The sequence below is a fragment of the Chiloscyllium plagiosum genome, chromosome 9, assembly GCF_004010195.1.
Source record: "Chiloscyllium plagiosum isolate BGI_BamShark_2017 chromosome 9, ASM401019v2, whole genome shotgun sequence".
In the NCBI taxonomy this organism is placed as follows: Eukaryota; Metazoa; Chordata; class Chondrichthyes; order Orectolobiformes; family Hemiscylliidae; genus Chiloscyllium; species Chiloscyllium plagiosum.
In genome coordinates, this window is record NC_057718.1 from 79038801 (window position 1) to 79063215 (window position 24415).

The window sequence follows — 24415 nt, forward strand, 5'->3', positions numbered from 1 at the left end:
TGCTGCCCTAAACCAATTCAATTCCAGCTACCTTTTTGTCACAAATTAGAGATTCTGCAGTGGTACAGAGAATGGAGGACTCCATGGTTTTTGACTTTCAAGATCATTGGAGCCTTGCCATAGACACTTGTCAGCAACATCCTCTTGATACAAGTATTCTGAGATCGTTTGTACTTTTATTGGATGGTGTGGATCAGGACAATGCATGAGATTTGGATTGCCACCAAAAACAATGGAATCCTAACAATACACAAGGAGTGATCAATAGGCATTTTCACTGTAAGTCAAGGTATGCAAGGAATTGTCCTAAAACCAGGAACAGGAATTCACTTCAAATATATTAAACAGGTGGTTCTGTTGATGCTCATTGCGGCATACATTTAAGGGCTGTGGTGGGCTTTTGTGGCACAATGATGGTATCTCTACCTCTGGACTAGGAGAAAAAAAGATCCACAAATATTGTATCAGTTGTTCAGAATTGAAATTGAGCCGTGAATATCTTTGTCTGCAGTTTATTCAATTATGCTTTATTGGATGATGGATGTACCTCAGTGTAGCATTAATTGGAAAACTCTTAGTTCAAAAGCTTTGACTAAGCAAATTAATGTACAGTTAAAGAATACAAAAGCACCACCTGCTTTATTTTGAGGGGTGATAGGAGGACCATTCCAATATTAATGTACTATGAGATCTAAATGGAAAAAGCTGAATTCCAGAGATCAGGTTAGAGTGATTACTTTTGACATCAATGAGCTGTAGCGATACTGGAATCAATGGAGAAAAGCTCTGCTGTTGGAGTCATTCCTGGCCCATTAGAAGATGGTTGTGGTTTTTGGAGGCCAATCATCTCAGTTCATGACATCGTTGCAGGATTTGCTAATGATAGTGACCTAGGTCCAGCTACCTTCAGCTGCTTCATCTGTGACTGTTCCCCATTTAGAAGAACCTCGATTATGCGAAGGACACAGGCAGGGAATATTTCATTCAGTTAGTCGAAATTCAGATAATCGAATGCTGGATAACATAATTTAACCGAGCATCGGGATCTTGTGATTTTGCCAGATAATCTGATATTCAGATAATCGAATGCCAGATAATCGAGGTTCCTCTGTATAAGGTCAGAGTTGGAGATGTCTGCTAATGTTCAGCACCATTCGTGCTGCTGCATGTATTGAAGCAGTCCATGTCCAAATGCAGCAAGGCGTGGACAATAGCTAAGCTTGGGCTAAAAAATCAAAAGTAATATTGCTGCCACAAATGCCAGGCAATGATCATCTCCAAAACGATAATCTAGCCATTGCCTCTTTACATTCAATGGCATAACCATCACTGAGCCCCCGACTATCAACATTCTAGCAGGAAAGGGTGTTGGTGAGGACTGCAGATGCTGGAGAGTCATAGTTGATAAAGTGTGGCACTTGAAAAGGCACAGCAGGTCAAGCAGCATCCGAGGGGCAAGAAAGTTGACATTTTGGGCATAACCCTTCATCAGGACTGGGGAGGGGGAAGGGGGCTGACAAGAGTAGAGGATATTTAATACAGATATGAGAACATCACCATCTGCAAATGATCCCTTCCAAGCCACTCACCGACCTGATTTGGAAATATATTACTGTTTCTTCACTGTCACTGAGTCAAAATTCTGGAATTGCCTCCCTAATGACATGGTGAACCAACCTAGGGTGCATGTACTTCTATCAGCACCAATGTGGTCCTGAATGACTTAGCATTATTGCTTGAACATCTTTGAGAAGAGCAAAGATGAAGTTCACTGAATAAGGATGTTGTTCTATTCAGTTGAAGAATCAGTGTCTCTCACTTAGAAAATTGGCCCCTGGAAATGAGTCTGACCAGCAAGAGGATGATCCAAATGTTGCATAGATGGTTTTCCCACCCATCATCACAAAATTAAAAGCAGCTGCTACCGGATGCTGGAGGTGCAGTTAAAGAAGTTGAATCCCTTGTTCAACAAATCAATATATCCTTTTTTGGAAGACCCCACCATACCAAGTTGTAAATGTCCCATTAGCCCAGGAATTTAATGAAACGCTGTTTATGAACCTGAATGTATGGGGCATAGGATTAAAATATTTGTTACATTTTGTAGATATGGCTATTAGATTCAGCGTTATCTACTGTAATAAGCAACAAAGAGAAATAGACAATAATGGATTTTTTATGGATAAGTGAGTTGGCATAACTCCAGAGTGCCAACAAGATTTATGACAATTACAACATTTAAAAGGTATTTGGATGGGTATATGAATAGGAACGATTTAGAGGGATATGTGTCAAGTACTGGCAAATGGGCTAGATTAGTTTAGGATATCTGGTCAGCGAGGACAAGTTGAACCTAAGGGTCTGTTTCCATGCTTTACATCTCTGACTCTAACACATGAGAATATGCAAAAGATTTTTCTTTGGACATGTGCAAATACTTAAATATAGTAATGCCAATGAACATTGCAGAAAGTCCATTTGACAATGGTTTGGGTAAAAGAAATCATGCAGTAGCTGATGACATGTAATCCAAGATGAATTGAATTATCAGCTTCATTTTCTCTACCCACTTAAATGTGCTATACGATGGCAAGACAGAGTTTATCAAAGTTGCAAGCATGAGAAAAAATTCAGAGAACATTACACTTCATTCAGCCATTTTGGGGAACTTCTGTTTTCATGACCGGGTTTACAACTAGTGGACTTAAGGAATGGAAAAGTCTGTGAAAAAAATTAGAGGATGTGATGGGAAGGCTCTTAACAGTATAACATGGGAAACAGACCATAAAAGCACATTCCCGACAAGTAGTAAAGGTGCATTATGCATTTTCACGAAGATGATAATAAAATGGCACATTGGGTGTTTCTTGTGATGTGGAATACAGAGGGGGGAGATTTGGAATTTCAAATGTTTGGCACAGATGCATGTGCTAATCGTGGCGAGTGAGATTGTCTGCCTGAAGTGGGTTCAGGTGTGGTGTGCCAGCCAGAAGGATCAGAATATTGGAGAAAGGCCCTGCATTGAGCTGGTAGGTCTATGGGCAAATACAAAAATTGCTTAATTATCCAAAAGGAAGCTAGAGAGATATGAGGGCATTGGAGTGGAGTCATAATTTGAGAGATATGCATCACTAAGAGAAAGAGAGTGATTTATAGCCAATCTTGACAGGAATAGTCTACAGAGACCTCAATAAATCAGGTGACAAGCCAAAGAAAATGCACAGAACCACAAATCCCAGTGATTGAGAGGCATTTGTAACTGCCACTAGATTAGAAGACCGTATTTGGTGAACTAAACAACACATCTTAGAGAAAAAAGATAGCAATTGTTTTAGCCAAGGTTTTTGCCAAAGTAGGGTTCCAAAGCATGTCCGATTTGGAGGAAAATGGAAGCAGGCAAACAATCCACGTATTTTTAAGTGCAGAGTCAGCATAGATGTACGCCACAGGCACAAATTCCAATGTGAGTTGTACAAGAAAATTTTCTGATTCAGTATGTGGATGTACCTACTAGAGAAGGTGCAAAGCTTCATTTACCTTTGTGAAATAAGGCAGGGCAAGTGACTGAGGTGTCAGTGAGGGAGCACTTTGGGGCCAGTGACCATAATTATATTGGTTTAAAAATAGTGATGGAAAAGGATTGACTGGATCTAAAAGTTGAAGCTCTGAATTGGAGGAAGGCCAATTTTGACGATACTAGGCAAGAACTTTTAAAAGTTGATTGGGGGCAGATTTGCAGGTAAAGGGACAGTTGGGAAGTGGGAAGCCTGCAAAAATGAGATCATGAGAGTCCAGAGACAGTATAATCCTGTCGGGGTGAAAGGCAAGGCTGGGAGATGTAGGGAATACTGGATGACTAGAGAAATTGAGAATTTGGTCAAGAAAAAGAAGGAAGCATATGTCAGGTATAGGCAGCAGAGATAGGTTGAATCCTTAGAGTACAAAGGCAGTAGGAGTATTTTTTGGCGGGAAATCAGGAAAGCAAAAAGCAGACATGAGAGAGTTTTGGCAAATAGGTTTAAAGAAAATCCAAAGGAATTTTAAAATTCCATTAAGGACGAAAAGATAGCTAGCGGTTCCACACGTAAACTGACTTGCTAATCTTTGAGGACCCCTCAAAGATCAGCAAGTCAGCCTATGTGTGGAACCGCAAGAGATGAAGAGATACTAAGCGAGTATTTTGCATCAGAGTTTACTGTGGAGAAAGAGATGGAAGATATAGAATGTGGGGAAACAGATGGTGACATCTTGAAAAATGTCCATGTTATAGAGGAGGTGTTAGTGGCTTAAAACGCATAAAGTTGGATAAATCCCTGGGACGTGATCAGGTGTGCCCTGGAACTCTGTGGGGAGTTGAGAAGTGATTGTTGCACCCCTTGCTAAGATATTTGATTAGATTAGATTAGATTAGATTCCCTACAATGTGGAAGCAGACCCTTCGGCCCAACCAGTCCACATCGACCCTCCGAAGAGTAACCCACCCAGACCCATTTCCTTAATGCAACTAATACTATGGGCAATTTAGCATGGCCAATTCACCTGACCTGCAAATATTTGGACTGTGGGAGGAAACCGGAGCACCCGGAGGAAACTCACGCAGACACTAGGAGAATGTGCAAACTCCACACAGGTAGTTGCACGAGGCTGGAATCAAACCTGGGACCCTGGTGCTGAGAGGCAGCAGTGCTAACCACTGAGCCACCATGCCGCCCTGTGTATTATTGATAGTCACAGGTGAGGTGCCTGAAGACTGAAAGTTGGCTAATGTGGTGCCACTATTTAAGAAAGGTGGTAAGGAAAGGCCAGGGAACTATCAACTGATGAGCCTGGCATCTGTGGTGGGCAAGTTGTTGGAGGGAATCCTGAGGGACAGGACTGACTTATATTTGGATAGGCAAGGACTGATTAGGGATAGTCACCATGGCTTTGTGCATGGGAAATTGTGTCTCACGAACATGATTGAGTTTTTTGAAGACGTAACAAAAAGGATTGATGAACATAGAGTGGTGGACGTGATCCAAATGGACTTAAGTAAGGTGTTCGACAAGGTTCCTATGGTAGACTGGTTAGCAAGGTTAGATCACATGGTATACAGACAAAACTAGCCATTTGGATACAGAACTGTCTTGAACATAGACAGAAGGTGGTGGTAAAGGGTTGCTTTTTAGACTGGAGGCCTGTGACCAGTGGTGTGTCACAAGGATTGATTCTAAGAACACTTTTTTTTGTCTTTTATATAAATAATTTGGATGTGAACATAGAAGGTATGGTTGTAAGTTGCAGATGATACCAAAATTGGAAGTGTAGTGGACAGTGAAGAAGGTTACCTCAGTACAATGGGATCTTGATCAGATGGGCCAATAGGCTGATGTGAGGCAGATGGAATTTAATTTAGATAAAGTGAGATGCTGCATTTTGGAAAGGCAAATCAGAGCAGGACTTATACACTTAATGGTAAGGTCCTGGGCAGTGTTGTTGAACAGAGACCTTGGAATGTAGGTTCATGGCTCCTCGAAAGTGGAGTTGCAGGTAGATAGGATAGTGAAGAAGGCGTTTGGTATGCTTTCCTTTATTGGTCAGAGCATTGAGTATAGGTGTTGTGAGGTCATGTTGTGCAGGGCATTGGTTTGGTCACTTTTGGAATATTCTGGTCTCCCTGCTATAGGAAGGATGTTGTGAAACTTGAAAGATTGACCAGGATGTTGGCAGTGGTGGGGGGGGGGGGGTTGAGCTATTGGGAGAAGCTGAATAGGCTAAGGATGTTTTCCTGGAATATTGGAGGCTGAGGGATGACCTTATAAAGGTTCATAAAATCATGAGGGGTGTGGATAAGGTAAATGTACAAGAAGTTTTCTCTGTGGTGGGGGGAGTCCAAAACTAGAGGGCACAGGTTTTAGGGTAAGAGGTGAAAGATTTAAAAGGGACCTAAGGGGCAACATTTTCACACAGAGGTTAATGCATATATGGAATGAGCTGCCAGAGGAAGTGGTGGAGACTGGTGCAATTACAACATTTAAAAGTCATCTGGGTGGGTATATGAATAGGAAGGGGTTAGAAGGATATGGGCCAAATGCTGGCAAATGGGACTAGAGATATTTAGGATATCTGGTTGGCATGGGTGAGTTGGACTAAAGCGTCTGTTTCCGTGCTGTACATCTGTGACTCTAACTCAAATTTGGAGAATACTCAGGTTGCAGATAAACGTCAGCCCTGCTGTACAGAAAGCATCATTGTCAAATGGGACCAAAAGGTCAAGGAAAGGTTGCGAACCAGAAGTTTTGAGCAGTGCCTGGGTGACAGATCAGTATCAATTCACCTATAGTGGGCAATGTGGTTTTTATAATATTTTTGACTCTCTTTAACTACCCGTTCATGGGGTCTAAGTCCACAAATCTAAAAGCAGCTTTTCTGGAGGGTAACTTACTTCAGAGAGAAGTGTACCTACAGCATTTTGAAGGAAGCATCCAACCTAGGTATCTCTGGAAATTGAATAAAATATTTGTGTTGGTAAATACTTTCTTGTGTAGTATTTTTTGGTGATGGCACTAAGGTGGGTACCTTTATGATGCATGGTGTCGATTGTTTTCTTAATGAGATAGCAAAATGAGTTTGAGAAGGGATTTAAAATCGTGCTTCAGGTCCTTTTGGATATGTTGGTTTGGAGATGAAGTAGTTTGAATCAGATGTCGTTTCACATCAACAATCTTTCTTGCAAAGTGCTAGTTCCATCATCATTGGTCTTGTCAGGTCTGCATAAAAAGATGTGCCTGCTTATGTTGCTGGCTTGTCAGCAATTGGTTAAGTGTGCAAACGAGAGCAGATGCAAATTTTGCTGAGTTAAAACTTCTGATGAAAAACTTGAAAGGCTGAGCATATCTAAAAAGTAAATTTAAATGTACGGATATGTATGCTGAAATATTCAGCTTTAGATGATCATGACAACATTTTTTGTGATGTCTCACCTGCCAACCTCATTGAGGAATTTTTCAGTGTAGGTGGTTCATAATTCCTCATGGCAGGGTGCATGGGAAGAAAAGTAGCCTTGTGGTTTGGGAAGTCAAACAATGAGTAGTCAAGAGTATAATGAGCATGGAAACTTTTGCACTGGTAGATGTGATGGATATAGCGTTTTATTTATCTAAGGTTTAGAAGAAATGTTCTGTGTAAGGGGTCTCGAGGAACCATACCTATTGAATGCTATCTACATAACAAACCCTTGGGACAGTGTACGTTCTACAAAATATGTAAATGAAATTAAACTGAGAATAAAAATAGCAGTCTAAAGCAAATTTTGGAGCAAATTAAAATATCAAAACACAGATAGGGACATATAAGCAAACATTTATTGTGTTATTTTACTAAAGGAAATGCCTCTAATGAGAAGTTAGGGGAACCTGGAAGAAGGACACTTTGTATTGTAAACCTTAGGGATGTTAAATTTATTTTGTGTGTGTGTATCTTTTAAGTATGTTTGTGAAATTTATTTTTTAGAAAAGGTTCTGACAGTGTTAGAAATAATGGTCTCTTTACGAAATACCCAGGACATGCTCCAGAGATAATCGAGAGCAACTGATGCTCATTGGAGCATGCATTTAACTCCATCACGAAGGGTGGTTGTTTAGGTAGGGATGTGAGTAGATTGTTGTTTGTACTGAAATCTGAAAAGCTAATTAATATTTGAGCAAGGCAGACTGACTCATACTTTGATTTAATAGATAATTAGCAGTATAACAATCCTGAATTATGGGTAAATGTATGTCATCTCTTTGTTCTTCAGAAATGTCTGCAGTGGCCAAAATAGTTTAGCATATGTTAGCAGCAGGGACAGTTTAAGCAATAATGATTTCTACACAGTATCAGAGGCCTATGATCTATGAGGCAGCTCAAGTCTTGAACTATGATGGAAATCAGCCTCTCTGGTTATAGTGGTAGCAAATATTTGTTCACGGCAACTGTGGTACTTAAAACCAGCCAGCCTGTAGAAATGGAGTCACTAAATCAATATTTTGCCTTAGTTTTCAGTGTGGAGGACATTGTGTCATCCAATAATAATGGATAATTCAGAGATTATATAAAAAAGGAGGAACTTAGAGCAATCATCATTACCACTAGAGAATAAGTACTGAGCAAACTGTTGAGATTGAAGGCAGATAAGTCCTCCAGGGCCTGATAGTCTGCATCCTAGGATCCGAGAGGAACATCGAACATTACTGCGCAGTGCAGGCCCTTTGGCCCTGTATGTTCTGCCGACCTGTGAAATCAGTCTGAAGCCCATCTAATCTACAATATTCCATTTTCATCCATATGTCTATCCAATGACTGTTTAAATGCCCTTAAAGTTGGCGAGTCTACTGCTGCCACAGGCAGGTTGTTCCACGACCCTACTGGTCTGAGTAAAGAAACTACCTCTGACATCTGTCCTATATTTATCACCCCACAATGTAAAGCTATGTTCTCTCGTGCTAGCCATCACTATGCAAGGAAGGGGTAGCAGAGATAGTGGACCCTTTGCCTATAATATTCCAACATTCTCTGGATACCAGAATGGCTTCACTGGATTGGAAAAATGCTAATATAACACCCTTATTCAAAAAGGGAGGGAGGCACAAGGAATGACGCTACAGAACAGTTTAACATATGGATGTAGGTTTGCTCGCTGAGCTACAAGGTTTGTTTTTAGATGTTTTGTCACCATACTAGGTATTTATGTTTGTTTCCTTGGTTTGGTGTCCCCATCTGTGTTTGGTGATATTATTTCCATATGAAATCCCAAACACACAAATAGAAAGCAGGCTACACAGCCAGTGCTTCACCCGGTGGCTCACTGGAGATGTTACCCAGTACGGTGACGAAACATCTGAAAACGAACCTTCCAGCTCAACGAGCAAACCTACATCCAGAAACTCAACCTGAGCTACAAATGTTCTCAAAACAAAGGTTAATCATATCATTGGGAAATTTAGAATCCATCATTAAAAGTCAAAATCAATCCATCGCAGTCAGCGTGGTTTTATGAAGGGTAGGTCATGCTTGATTAAATTGCTACAGTTCTTTGAAGGTGTAACAAGCAAAGCGGATAATGGGGATTCTGTCGATGTAATATATCTTGACTTCAAGGTGGTGCTGCACAAAATGTCAAGACACAAAATTAGATTACATGGGGTTAGGGGTATTTATTACTTGGCTAGAGTATTGGCTAACGAAGAGTAAGCAGTGAATTGGGTTGAAAAGAAATTGGTGTTTTTCTGGTTGTAACTGCGGGGGTGCCACAGAGTTCGGTCTTGGGCCCATCTATTTACAATCTATTTTAATGACTTGGATGCAGCAATAGAAGTACTATAAACAAATTTGCAATTGACACTAAAATAGGTGGAGAAAATAAGTTGTCGTGAAGAAGTAAAAATTTACAAGTGGGTATGGATTGATTAGGTGAATGGACAAAATGTGACAGATGAACTGAAAGGGTGAGGTTATCAGTTTTGGTTGCAGGAATAGAAAGATGATCTGTAATCTAAATGGAGAGAAACTTCAGTAGCAAAAGTGTTAGCATTTAGACAAGCTCTTGCTGCTATCAGTGGCCGTTCCCTTACTAATGTGGATTGCATACAAAAGACAGTGTTCTTCCCTTAATCCTGAAAAAGGACCAAAAAAAGCATTATGCTGTACAGGAATCTTGCTGTCTAATTAGGAAGCTTTGATTTCTCCCAAAAGACTTTCTTACTTAGTCTTTTGACTTGATAGGGAAATTCCATGTGTCGATTTACTGTGCTGCTAATGTGATTAGTTGCCTGGGAGATGGGTCCAAAAGAAAATGTTGGCATATTCAAATGTAGTGTGGTGCTGGAAATGTGTACAGCAGGTCAGGCAGCATCCAAGGAGTTGGAGAATCAACGTTTTGGGCAAAAGCCCTTCTTCAGGATTCCTGATGAAGGGCCTTTGCCCAAAACGTCGATTTTCCTGCTCTTCAGATGCTGCCAGACCTGCTGTGTTTTTCCAGCACCACACTCTCAACTCTAATCTCCAGCATCTGCAGTCCTCACTTTTGCCTCTATTCAAATGTAGATTCCTATGCTACAGTAAGAATGCCTCTTTGACGTGACTGCATATATGGAACTGCACCTGGTATTTAAGTGAGATTAGATCGTTTGGATTAATGTGATTGTCAAGAGGAAAATCCTCTACTTTTTGTTGGAATCACTTTTTAAATAATGTACACAGAAGAAAAGGTCGTTGAGCTCACACAAATTCACTATGTTCTACACTCATCCCTGTGACCATGCTGTGCTTCTCCTAGAAGTAAAGTAAGAAGGAATTACTGCATCATACTCCCTCTCCTATTTATCCCCTTGAGGACAAGCAGGCAAACCTCGGGAAATTCTGAGTAGGTCATTAATCAAATGTTTTCTGTCTGGCTGCCATAGTTTTTCATAAATATGCTTTACACCTTAAAGAAAAACTGCAAGGAAGCAGCCCACTTTAGGATAGTTATTCTGAACATTGAACATTCTTAAAGATTTTATCTTCTGCTTTCCCAATTGAAGTATTGCTGTCCAGTTCTGTTCAACCATGTCACCTCAAAACATCTTATTCACTTGTATGCTACTGATGTTTTTAATAATTTTAAGATCCAAATCCAATCTCAAGTCTGTGCCTGTCCAGTTAGTATAGATGCAAATGATTAAAGAAAATTTTAGTATATTTGGACCAGTGATTATCCGCATAACACCCTTGTATCATCTTTAGATCCAATATGATTGAGACGTATGGGAATCCCAGTGAATTTCACCAAACACTTGGTTGAACTTCTCTGTGATCTGATTTATACTAATTGGTCAATGCAATAGATCTTAAGACCCTGTTCATCTTGGTGACAGCACCCAAACCTTTGAAGAGCAATCAATGACTACCTTAAGTATAGTCTTTTTTGCATCCTTACCTGTTAGAAGCATGAGTTTTGTAAATCTGTTAATGTAGTTGTACATCATTTTATCTTAGAGTCATAGAGATGTACAGCACGGAAACAGACCCTTCGGTCCAATGTGTCCATGCCGACCAGATATCCCAACCCAATTTAGTCCCACCTGCCAGCATCTGGTCCGTATCCCTCCAAACCCTTCCTATTCATATGCCCATCCAGATGCCTTTTAAATGTTGCAGTTGTACTAGCCTCCACCACTTAATCTGGCAACTTTATTGCATACACATACCACCCTCTGAGTGAAAAAGTTGCCTCTTAAGTGTCTTTTTCATTCAGAGGGTGGGTATGCAACCACTTCTCCAGCATCCTAAAATTAAATAGCTATGCTTCGTCTTCTGTCTCAGATTCTCTTTGCCCAATGTTTGAGTAAGTTTGTTGACTGTACTCTATGCTTTAATTTAATAGGAAGGAACTTGGCATCAATCCTGGATATTCCATTAAGAGAGAGATTTTTGAATAGACAGTGTATTCCTGTTACAATCTCTTTTAAAATGGATTTACTTGGGCATAGAAACTTCCAGCACTTTGTGTCTTCTGTGTGTTTGGAACTTTCACTATCAACTTAAGTATTTCCTATGGATTTTTTTTTGAGATGCATTGTAATGTGAATCGATCAGAAATAAGTTCTGTCGCTCAGCCTGAAGTTAAGATCTAGAATTCTGGTGTTTGTATATTATGAAATTTATTCAACTGTGTATATGTGTATCTGTGAATATAATACAAATACAGTAGCCCAATTTACTTCAAACACAATATTTGCAGTCACACTGTTTTTTCATTAATATTATTCTCTCTGCTGTTCTTTCAACCTTAGTCCACAGGTGGGTTAGTCCACAGTATCCTCGGCTTTTTATCTAAGCATCTCAAAGGATAGGAAAAGAAAAGCAAAAGCCTTAAGTAATAAGAAATTGTATTTACTTCTATGTTGATGGTAGATCAATTCACTTGTGCAGTGAGAATACAGTAGCTCAAAACTATGATCTAGAGTGAAGAAAACTTAATGGCTATTGCAATGTTTTATCAGGAACGCCATTGTCAGAGAAGCAATTGAATAGTTAAGTGTTAAGGGCATTGGATTCATACTTGCTTTTTTTTCATTTTTAGCTACTGAATGTTGTTGTAGTGGTACTATTGCTTGAATGATGCCTGCTGAAGTATTCTACTGTACTGTTTTACTTTCATTATGCTTAGCCAAGTTCTGGGTGAAACTTGAGTTGGAGCAGTCCCCTTTGCAAATCGTAATCTTTCTTTCTTTACATTTCAGAAAAGGTGACTGTGCCAAAGCAGCTGACATCTAAAGACAAGAACATTGAAAATGTAACTGTAATCAGTGATAAGCATGGGAAGAAACAACGCTCCAATATGCGAACAACAGAAAGAGACCATAAGCAAACAGTGCAATGTGCATTTATGTTAGACCCTATCACTGGGTCTTCTGCAAAGAATTCAGTTCCTAACAAGCCTTACCTCTGCCTTAGCTGTAGTAACTCCAACTCTCCAGTCTCGGTGCCCGTTAACAGGCCAACACGGCAAACTTCTAGAACAGATTGCCCAGCTGACCGCTTGAAATTCTTTGAAACTTTGCGATTACTTCTTAAGCTTACCTCAGTTTCTAAACGAAAGGAGAAGGAGCAGAGGGGTCAGGAAAATACCTCTTATGAATTGAACAGATCAAATGAACTTATTTGGCTGGAGCTACAGGCCTGGCATGCAAGTCGTAGCATAAGTGATCAGGATGTTTACCTATACACTGCGCGCCAAGCTGTCCCTGATATTATTGATGAAGTTTTGAACTTCAAAGTAAATTATGGAAATCTCTGTGCTTGCAAAAGGGATGGTTATGCTGATGCTGCTGGAGATGATGAGATTTTTCAACAGAAGACTGAATGTTTTAGGACTTCAGGAACACATGTCTTTGGTCACAGTAATTATCAGGAACACATCCAGTGTCAGAGAGTTGCATTTGAGCAGGTTAAAAGTATTATGGAGCTGCTAGAGTCTGTGGAAGCACTTTATCCATCATTGCAGGCCCTTCAGAAAGACTATGAGAGGTATGCTGCAAAGGACTTTCAAAGCAGAGTGCAGGCGCTCTGCTTATGGCTAAACATAACTAAAGATCTGAACCAGAAATTGAACTTAATGCGCACAGTCTTGGGCATTGAGAAATTACCAAACATTGGCTGGCCAGTGTTTGAAATTCCATCTCCTCGTCCTTCTGGAGCAAGTGACCCAGATGAGGAAGAGGACAATAGTGACAACTGCTCACAGACTTGCCTGTTGGAAAATGAAGATGCGCTTGGACATGAAGATGAAATCACTGAGTCAGAAAATGACAGAGAATATAGTGCATGTAAGCACAAAGCAGGGATACATGTTCATTTTCAGTCTTTGGATGGTCTCCCAAAGAAATTTGAAAGATCCATGTCTGAAGATGAAGCACCATTAATGGGAAATCAGACTGCTGAGTGCCCATCTGACACTAGTGTCAACAGAAATTGTCAAACCTCTATTTATAGGCCTTTTGTTGATAAAGCACTGAAACAAATGGGATTACGGAAGCTCATAATGAGACTTCACAAGTTAATGGATGGGTCCCTACAAAGGACTCGAATAGCACTGGAGAAAGATGTTAGTACACTGGAGGTAAGAGCTCTGACTTAGTGGTAACAATGCTGAAATTATGAAGGTTTTAAAACTTTTTTTCAAGACATTAGTCATATTTTATATTTGTTTTTGCCTTTTATGACAGTATTAAATACCCTTTAACTAATACTGAATGTTATAAAGTTGCATCTATCAGGACATTATAGACAATGGCTGGTACGAAAGTAAAAATACAAAATATTGATGGTATTAGTATGCCAAACATCATCTGTAGAGAGAAAAAAAAGTTAACATTTCAAGTCAATGGACTTTTTATGAGAACTGGAGGACATCAGTAATTTACCAGGTTTTCAGAAAGAACAGAGTCGAGGAGTGTACTGAGCAGAATGAATTGAAAAAAGAAAGTCTGTGATAGGGCAGGGATGATTAAATACAGTAAAGGATAATGTTGGCAAAAGAAATGGTAATGATACAAATTGAGGTTTGGAAGTCAAACATGAGAAGAGAAACACCAACTTGAAAGGAACTAACTGAATGTAAAACATACTAAAGCATGTCACTGGAGTGTTGCCAAGACACTGAAGCACTAACATATGTTGCAAAACCAGATGGTTAATGTTGATTTTGAGCGAAGTCTTAATGGCGAAGAAAGAGGTGGATAACTTCAGTGACAGAATTCCATACTATGCAATCCTGGCAGCTGAAAAGATTTCTGCCAGTTATAAAACAGTGAAGATTTCTGGTGCACACAGCCAGAATTGGAGGAGCAAAATTTTAGACAATTAAAGGACTAGAAGAGATTTAACATAAGAAAGGGTAAAGCTATGGAGGAATTGGAAAATAAGGATGAAGTGGTGTAAAAAGGTTTTACTGAAACATAAGCTATTGTCAATTGGATACCGATGCCTGAATGGAATCTGGTGTGCCAATGGTTGCATTAGGCTCGCTTTTCTTTATGATTTTTATTGAATTCATATTTCAGCATCTGCTATGATGGGATTTGAACATGTTCCCATAACATTAGCCTATGATTCTGGATTACCAAGGACATTACCACTCTGTCACTGCCTCCTCATATATAATATCCCACTTTAGCTTTATATCAACAAATCCGGGAAAATTTGTGCAGTGTAGTTTTCAATTCTGTGTGAAAAAAGTTTACCTGCCAAGTACCCATATGTACAAACAATGGTGTTGCCAATATTAAAATGATAGACTTAGGAATTGCAGAGAAACGAGTACAGGTGTAATTTGCATTCTAATTTAAAATATTAAGTACTTTTTTTATTTGCAATAAAAGTTCTAATTTGTATGCTTGAGAAATAAAGAATTCAACCTTGGGGTGAATGTGATTATGAAAATAAATTGATTGCAAATTCCTTGGGTTCTGTTTCCACCTCCTTGAATTATATTTCAAGTGATCATATCAGCTATATGACCATAGAATATACTATAGTAGTATTGCTTGGCAGTTTGCTCTGCATTCCAGGTTATGATGTAGGCCTGGTAAAAATCTTATGATTTTAAAATAAGAGTTCTGTGTTTTCTTGAGAGAATCTATTTTGACAGCACTCTGGCAATAGCACTGAAGACTGCTCCAAAACTTGCCACACTCCTAGCCACCTGCTCCAGTATAGCTACAACACTAGCAAGTCCCCAACAATGTGGAAAATTGCCAACGTGTGTCCTGTACATACAAAGCAGGATAAATCCAACCCAGCCAATTATCACTCCTTTAGTATACTCTTGATCATTAATAAAGTGATGGAAGGTGTCATCAAACAGCATCTGCTTAGCAATAACCTGCTCACTGGTTTGGGTTCTGTCGGAGCCACTCGGCTCCAGACCTAATTACACCCTTGATTCAAACATGGAAAAGGAGTTGAATTCCAGAGGTGAGGTGAGAATGACTAGGCTTGACATCAAGACCGCATTTGACTAAACGTGGCATCAAGGAGTTCTGACAAAGCTGCAATCATTGGAAATCCGGGGGCAAACTCTCAGGTGGTTGGAGTCCTATCTGGTGCATTGGAAGAAGACTAAGGTTGTTGGAGGTTAGTCATCTCAGCTCTAGGACATCTCTGTAGGAGTCTGTCAGGGTAGTGTCCTAAGCCCTGCAATCTTCAGCTACTTTATCAATGACCTTCCCTCCATCATACCATCAGGAGTTAGAATGTTTTGCACTATTCTGAACTCCTCTGATACTGAAACAGATCATGTTCATATGCAATAAAACCTGGATATAGGCTGATAAAATCCAGATGTGGGCTGACAAATTTGTGCCAGCATTGACCATCTCCAATAAAAGACAATCTAACCATCACTTCATGACATTTAGTGCCGTTACAATCATTGAATACTCCACTGTCGACATCCTTGGGATTACTGTTGACTAGAAACTCAACTGGTCCTGCTGTATAAACAGTAGCTACAAAAGTAGGAACAAATTACTGCAGACACTGGAATCTGTGCTGAAGACAATGCTGGAGATCACAGCAGGTCAGACAGCCTCCATAGGAAGAGAGCAGTGCTTTGAGTCTAGATGACTTTTCATCAGAGCTGAAGTAAAGTGTGAAGAGGACAGCTTTTATGCTTCAATTTGGAAGAATTGGGGTAGTGGGTGTAGGGTGCTGATGGAGCAAGGATGTTAACAGTTCAGCTTAAGTGATTGGAATGTCAGAATGGCAGAACAATGATGTGTCCCTGCCAGACTTGAAAGGATACAAGTAGTTCTCTTATAACGCCATAGTTCGGTTTCCGTGTGATCTTGCTTTTTAAGAAAATCATGCGATGTGAGCATCATTTAAACTAATGAGGCCAGAATAGCTTTATAGCCAATACAGGTAAGGAAAGTTCACGTTCAACAAATATTGGTCTAAATTCGGCAATCATGTTATAGCCAATTTGTGTTGTAGAGACACATACTAAAGAACTGTGCTATAGGAGAACCCCGTTAGTAAGTGGGATGAGGGGACGGGAGGACATGATAAGCTAAAAGATAGGGAAGAGATATTCACAATTTAAAGGTGTTCAACTCCATATTGAGTCCAGAAGGCTGTAAAGTGCCTAGTCTGAAGATGAGATGTTCCTCCAGTTAGCACTGTGATTCACTGGAACACTGCAGCATGTGGAGGACAGGCATGTGGTTATGTGAGCAGGACACCGTGTTAAAATGACTGGCTGCATGAAGGTCGGGGTGGTTCTTGTGCACAGATCGGAGGTGTCCTGCAAAGTGGCCACCCAGTTTGCATTGGGCTTCTACAATGTAGAGTAGGCCACATTGTGCACAGCAAATACAATACACAAGATTGGAGGGGGTGTAGATGAAATGCTACTTCACCTGAAAAGACTGCTTAGGCCCTGGGATAGTGAGCAGGGAGGAGGTGAAGGCCCACGTGTTACATCTGTGGTTACATGGGACGGTGCTATGCAGAGGGGGTATGGTGTTGGTGGTTGTGGAATCAACTAGCATGTCCTGGAGGAAACGATCCCTGAGAAATGAAGGCAGGGAGTGAGGGGAAAGATGTGTTTGGTGGTAGCGTTCTGATGGAGCTTTGAAATGTCGGAGAATGATCTTTGAACACGGCTGTTGGGATGAAAAGTGATGGCAAGAAGAGCCCAATCACATTGTTGTGAGTAATGGCAAGGGCAAGTGTGGAAGCTCAGGTGATAGGATGCATTTAAGGGCCCTGATAACTGGGACCCATGTAGGTGCCCTCCTTTGACTTGGCTGAAGTGAGATGAATTAAAGGAGAATTGTTCAGTGAGAGAACACGTTCAGCCAGGTGGAGGTGAGTGGTGGTGGTGGGTGGGGATTGTTCAGGCCTCTGGTTGAGGAAGAAGCTGAGAGCTCTCAGACCATCCTGGTGGGGAATGGAGATACAGAGGGATTGGGCATCCATGGTGAACAGGAGGCAGTTAAGGCCAGGGAACTGGAAATTGTCAATATAAGGGAGGGCATCAGGAACATTGCAGATGTAGGTAGGCAGGGTCTGTACAAGTTGAGAGAAGGTGGAGCCATGGTAGGAGGAAATGAGCTCAGTGGGGCAGGAGCGATGGGCCTACTGGGGCAGTCTGGTTTGTGGATTTTGGGAAGGAGGTAGAAATGGGCTGTCCAGAGTTAGGCGACTACTAGGTTGAAGGCAGTGGGAGAAGGATCTCCAGAGGTAATGAGCCTTTGCAAGATAAGGAACCGTGCACCAGACTACAGCAGCACTACCTTTTGTTTGATAACAGAGTTAGGGTTGGACCTAAGACAGCAAAGTGTAGTAATTTCAGAAGGGGACAGGTTAGAGTGGGTGAGAGGAGCAGAGAAATTGAGATGACCAATGTCACATTGGCAGTTCAGAGGCTAGGAATACTTCAGTGTGTAACTCACCACCTGACTCCCCAAAGCCTAAAAGGGACAAGTAAGGAGTGTGATGGGATACTCTGCACTTGCCTGAATGAGTACAGCTCCAAAAACGCTCTAAGATTGACAACGTCCAGAACAAAACAGTCTGCTTGATTGGCACCATAATAACCACAAGCATCCACTCCCTCCACTACCAGCACTCAGTTGGAGCAGTGTGTAATATTTAGACTATGCAAGGCAGAGAAATTTGCCAAAGATCGTTAGCACTTTCCAAACCCATGTCGACTTCCATCTTGAAGGAAAGTGGCAGCAGATACATAAGCGCAACACCATCTGCAAGTTCCCCTCCAATCCACTCCTCATCCTGACTTGGAAAAATATTACCGTTTCTTTGCTGTTGCTGAATCAAAATCCTGAGACTCTCTCCCTAACAGTATTGTGGATCTGCTGAGCATGGACAGCAGAGGTTTAAGAAAACAGCTCTCCACCAGGTTTTCAAGGCCACCCAGGGGTTGGCAATTAATGCTAGCCTGCCAGCAATGCCCACATCCCACACAATAAAGGACATTCGTGATTTGAAGGTGCCTGTGTTGCACTAGGGTGTACAAAGTTAAAAATCATTCAACACCAGGTCATATAGTCCAACAGGTGAAGGAGCAGTGATCCAAATAAACCTGTTGGACTATAACTTGAGATTTTTAAAGAAAATTCATGTTTTTGTCATGTTAACATAATTAGGTCATTTAGTTATACAGCACAGACACAGACTCTGTCCAACAGGTCCAAGCTGACCAGATATCCTAAATAAATCTAGTCCCTTTCTATTTATATACTCATCCAGATGTTTTAAATGTTGCAATTGTACCAGCCTGCACCACTTTCTCTGGTAGCTCGTTCCATGTCCCTTGTCCCTTTTAGGCTTTGGGGAGTCAGGTGGTGAGTTACACACTGAAGTATTCCTAGCCTCTGAACTGCCAACGTGACATTGGTCATCTCAATTTCTCTGCTCCTCTCACCCACTCTAACCTGTCCCCTTCTGAAATTGCTGCACTTCGCTGTCTTAGGTCCAACCCTAACTCTGCGTGGAAAATGTTGGATCCCTTTTTAAATCTTTCCCCTGTTACCTTAAACCTATGTCCTCGAGTTTTAGATTCCCCCATCCTGGGAAAAGACCTTGTCTATTTACCCTATCCATACCCCTCATGATTTTATAAACCTTTATAAGGTCACTCCTCAGCCTCTGCTCCAAGGAAAATAGCTCCAGTATATTCAGCCTCTCCCCATATTTCAAACCCTCCAACTCTGGCAAAATCCTTGTTAATCTTGTCAAAACAGTTACAAGTTTAACAACAGTCTTCCTTTGGCAGGGAGACCAGAATTGCATGCAGTATTCCAATAGTGGCTTAACTGATGTCCTGTATAGTCACAACATAACCTCCCAATTCCAATCCTCAGCAATCTAGGTTTGTTCAATATGTCATTTCAGTTGCATGACACAGTGATCTTTTGCTATACATTCTGTGGTCTTACTCCACAGCTACCTGATGAAGGAGCAGCACTCTGAACGCTAGTCCTTCCAAGTAAACTTGTGGGACTATATAACTTGGTGTTGTGTGATTTTTAGCTTTGTCTACCCCAGTCCAACACCGGTTCATCCACATCATGGCCAAATAACTCAGTAAGAGGGCCTAGCAATCACTTCCCTAGCTTCACAGAGTTTTAGGGTACACCTGATCGGGTCCCAGGGATTTATGCATTTTAAGTCGTTCAGCACCACGTCTTATGTAATATGGACATTTTTTAAGTTGTCACTATTTATTTCCCCACATTCTCTGTTCTCCATATCCTTCTGCACAGTAAACACTGATGCAAAATACTCATTTAGTGTCTTCCCCCATCTCCTTGTATTACATATATGGGCCATTTGATTCTGCAGGTTCATACCTGTGTTTATACTACACACAAAACCCCTCCCACTCCCCTTTATCCACCCCATTGCTGAATCCTTCTAATTTTTTTCTCCCTCAAGTTTTTAGCAATTCTTGAATGCATGTATGCTGCTCACTTCAATGAGTGGTTGCCAGTTCAATGTTGTAAGCAATCTGGGAAATTTCTTCCCAGTTCTCTTTTTCGTTTATTGGTACTAAGCTTATGCTAATGGCACCTAATTCTGGGCATCTCGACATAGAAATGTCTGTTACTTTTAAAACTTTTCATTGTCTTCAAGATCTTTTAACAGACCATCCTTCAGTATTTTCTTTTGTAAAAGATAGAGCACCAGCTTGTTCGGTTTTTCCTGATGGCTATAATTTACAGTTTTGATATTCCTGTGAATCTCTTTGCATTCTTTTCAGTACTTCTATTTCTTTTTTATGATATTGAGACTCAAACTGTTTGCAATAATCTTACACCATTAATATAACTTCTCTGCTTTTCATTTCTATCCCTCCATCACCTTGATGTAATATTTTGAGATTCATTTCAAATGGCAAGTGGCTATTTATCCTGGATAATTTTAGTGGGGTAGTCATGAACATTGAATGAACAATGTTGACTAAGAAGCAAAGTCAACAATAATGGGAAGGATATTGTTAAACCTGGGTGCAGGAAAAATTAACAAGGATGTTGCTGAGACTGAAGGGTTTGTGTTATTAGGAGAGGCTGATTAGGCTGGGGCTTTTCTCCTTGGAGTGTTGGACACTGAGGGGTGACCTTTATGGAGGTTTTTAAAATCATGAGGTGCATGGATAGGGTGCTTAGGCAAGGTTGTTTTCCTGGGCTGGGGTGTCCAAAACTAGAGGGCATAGGTTTAAGGTGACAGCGAAAAGATTTAAAAAGACCTGAGGGATAACTGTCTCATGCAGTGGATGGTGTGTCTATGCTACAAACTGCCAGAGGAAGTGGTGGAGGCAGGTACAATTACAACTTTAAAAGGCATCTGGGTGGGTGTATGAGTAGAAAGGGATATGGGCTTGGTGCTGGCAAATGGGACTAGGTCAGATTGGGATGTTTCATTGGCACAGATGAGTTGGACTGAAGAGTATGTTTGTGTTGTATGACTAATGGGTAATATCTTCAGTTTTGTGCCGTGGATGAACTCTGCCATCACCTTTTTTCATGACTGACATTGGCATAGGGTTAAAGTGAGGACTGCAGATGCTGGAGATCAGAGCTGAAAATGTGTTGCTGGAAAAGCGCAGCAGGTCAGGCAGCATCCAGGGAACAGGAGAATCGACGTTTTGGGCATGAGCCCTTCTTCAGGAATGGCATAGGGTTACATGGCATCATCCAAGATTTGTTAATTGCATTGTTTATTTGGTCATCATGAGAGGGCATGTTCTCCACACCACCTCATGTAGTGCAGATTGCGATACTGACCACACTCTTGCCAGCAGCAATGCTTGGGTATACCTTCAAAGTTTTACAGTTCCAAAAACGTTGGCTTGGTGCACATGAGCATCACTGAACAAGTAACAATGCCAGAAATTGGCATTTTGCGCTGTTGCTAGAATGATTACTTCCCATCAGAGATATATCAGGAAGAGCTGAGGCTGGATTTGAAGTTGTTAAATGTAGTCATCCATGGTAAATGCAAAATAACAGATTGGTTGGAGACATACTCAGTTAAGATGACACCTGTCATTGATGTAGAAAAAAACCCATATGATGTACTTCATAAATTCAACAGCAAAAAACTGGAAGATACTTTCCAGGTAAAGGATATGGAGAAATTGCCAAAATAAACTGGATCAACTTGTGTTGAGAAATCCAGCTTTCTTCGATAATGCAAAGTTACAATCTGCATAAAAAGGAATTGAAGATGTTTGGTCCTATCATAATTAAAGTTGCCACTCTAAAGTCTGTAGATGATGGAATGCTTTCAGACAGAAGTAAACAGATATTTCTGTGAATTGTACTTCTGATGCGATGAATGTATTGAAGACCATGCTTGACGTTATTGCACTATGTCCTATCACGAATGAGTTAGCTCAGCTAAACTGAAAGAGGCCATACAGTTCTTAACAAGCAGGCAAGTGTCAACGATGGAATCCCTGACAAACTGTTCAAGTTGAGGTGTTCCATCAGTTGCCACACTTTTATGTCCTTGGCCACCTTTGCTTGCTCTATCATTCCATAGGAGATGCATAATGCAAAATCATCTTGCTATACAAAGAGAAAGATTGCAGAATTCCACAATAAAATATGGTGTCGCTCTCCTTAGTACCATGGAGAAGGTATTTTTTCCTAAGGTTGTATGACACAAATTATGAGCATAAATCTTCTTTATATACCAGCTTTAAAAGAAATTTAAGGAACAGGGCATAGCACTGGCACTCTCCTCAAGGAAGGAGTATACAAGATGGGGAAAATAAGCTCACCGAAGCTCCTCAGTATCATCTACTTCCGTGACAATTTGCATTGTACAAAGGAAGACAGTCATGTATTCAAAAACTTCTGCTGAGTGAGAAGTTGGTAGAGTCAGGCGATCAATTGGATCCCAGAGATCCACTTCAAGGATGCTTGCAAGAGTGAAATTAAGTGCCTTTGACATTGATAATCATATTTGGGAGTCAGTAGATGAAGACAGGAAAATAGCAATACCTGATGCGCACTAGTGCGCACCATGACGACTCGTGGCTACAGTAGTTTGACAACAGGCTGACACTGAAAATAACTGACACTTGCTGGAACTGCTCATTACCAGGATTGTCCTCTTTAGTCAGCAGCAAAGGTGCACCATATGCCTGGTGTTGCTTCTGCCATGTGCTCCTAACTCTCCATTGACCAGTATTCTGTTTCCTATCACTCTGCCAGTTTTGTGTCCATTTGCTGCTGTCCTTATTATTTCAGAACTTCCAACATTGCTCAGACTTGTGTGGCACTTTTGCAACAGCATGTATATGACATTAAAATGATTACTTTCTTCAATTCTCTGTTTCCTCATTAAAGTCTACATGTAGTCAGTTAAACAGCATTTTCCCTGAACAGATCGGTACAGGGTTTCCTTAATTAAACTGCATTTTCTCATGTAACTAATATATTTATCATAAAATATCATTTCTAGCAGGTTACCCACCAGCTTGATAAAATTGACTGGCTTGTAGTTGCATGGCTTGCTGTCACACCTTTTTGTTTTGAACAAAAGTGTAATGTTTGTGATTCTACCATATTTTGGCACCTATTTCTGAGCCAGTGTAAGACTGGAACATCGGAGCCAGGTCCTCTGCTGAAGCCTGAAAGAAATTATTTTGAAATTGGTGGTTTTGCTCTATTTTCATTGACATTAATTTTTTAATGTAATAGTATATTTACTACAGCTTCACGAATTTCCAGAAATATAGCTGTTATTGGCCTCTTGCTTTGTTTGATTGTTCAAAAAAAAAATGGTATTCTGTCCTTCCTCTTATCTCCACTTTAGATTCTTGTAATTCCTCACAGGAATTAGAATGTGATGAGGCGATCTCAAACTTAGGGCACAGTATATCTCACAGTGATTAATTAGGAAAATACTAATTAGAGTTTTCACTTCTTTAGATGGTGTACCACTTGCGAGTTTGGATTTCAACACCATTACTTTAATTGAATAATTTGAATGGCCTTTGAAACGGAGTGTTAGGCTCATGTTTCACTGCAAGTCACCGACGTTGAGATGATTATTTTGAAAATAAAACACAAAATTAACCATTTTGTCATGATTCTAAAATCACCTAAAGAATACAAATGCAAAATTCAAATTTGTACAACAATTTGCATTTATATGTTTCAGGCATTTCACACTGGTATTATCAAGCAAATTTGACCATAAGCCATATAAGGAAATAATTGGACAGACATGCAAACAATAGGTCAAAGAGATTTTAAGGAATCTCTTAATGGAGGAAGGGAAGAAATTGCAAAGCTTGGAGTGACTGAAGGCATGACTGTAACTGGTTGGAATGAATTAAAATCAGGATGTTCAAGAAGCCAGCACTGGAGGAGACCAGAGATGCACCAATGACATAGGTAGGAGGAGGGCTGAGGATGTTAGGCAGGCTTTCAGGGAGCTAAGTTGGAAGCTCAGAGTTAGAGCGAACAGAGTTGTTGTCTCTGGTGCCACGTGATAGAGAGTCGAGGAATAGGGAGAGACAACAGTTAAATGCGTGGCTACAGGGATGGTGCAGGAGGGAGGGATTCCGGTATTTGGATAACTGGGGTTCTTTCTGGGGAAGGTGGGTCCTCTATAAACAGGATGGTCTGCACCTGAACCTGAGGAGCCCCAGTATCCTTGGTGGGAGGTTTGCTAGTGCTCTTGGGGGGGGTTTAAACTAACTCTGCAGGGGCATGGGAACCCAGACTGTAGCATTAGGGTGCAGGACCTGGAGTGTAGGGACATGGCATCAATCTCAAAGGAGGGTGCCTGTAAACAGGAAAGTGGTTTGAAGTGTGTATACTACAATGCAAGAAGTATACGAAATAAGGTAGGTGAACTTGCAGCATGG

At 40.7% G+C, this 24415-nt stretch overlaps 1 protein-coding gene across 6 annotated transcripts in view; it reads left to right on the forward strand.

The window, feature by feature from the left end:
- The window catches only part of map3k4 (mitogen-activated protein kinase kinase kinase 4), a 215982-nt gene that overhangs the window by 81126 nt on the left and 110441 nt on the right, over positions 1 to 24415 (forward strand). For all 6 annotated transcript variants that reach the window (XM_043696303.1, XM_043696302.1, XM_043696299.1 and 3 more), the window contains one exon: positions 12243 to 13621. In XM_043696303.1, the coding sequence (XP_043552238.1) occupies positions 12243 to 13621 (1379 nt within the window). The remainder of the gene's footprint in view (positions 1 to 12242; positions 13622 to 24415) is intronic.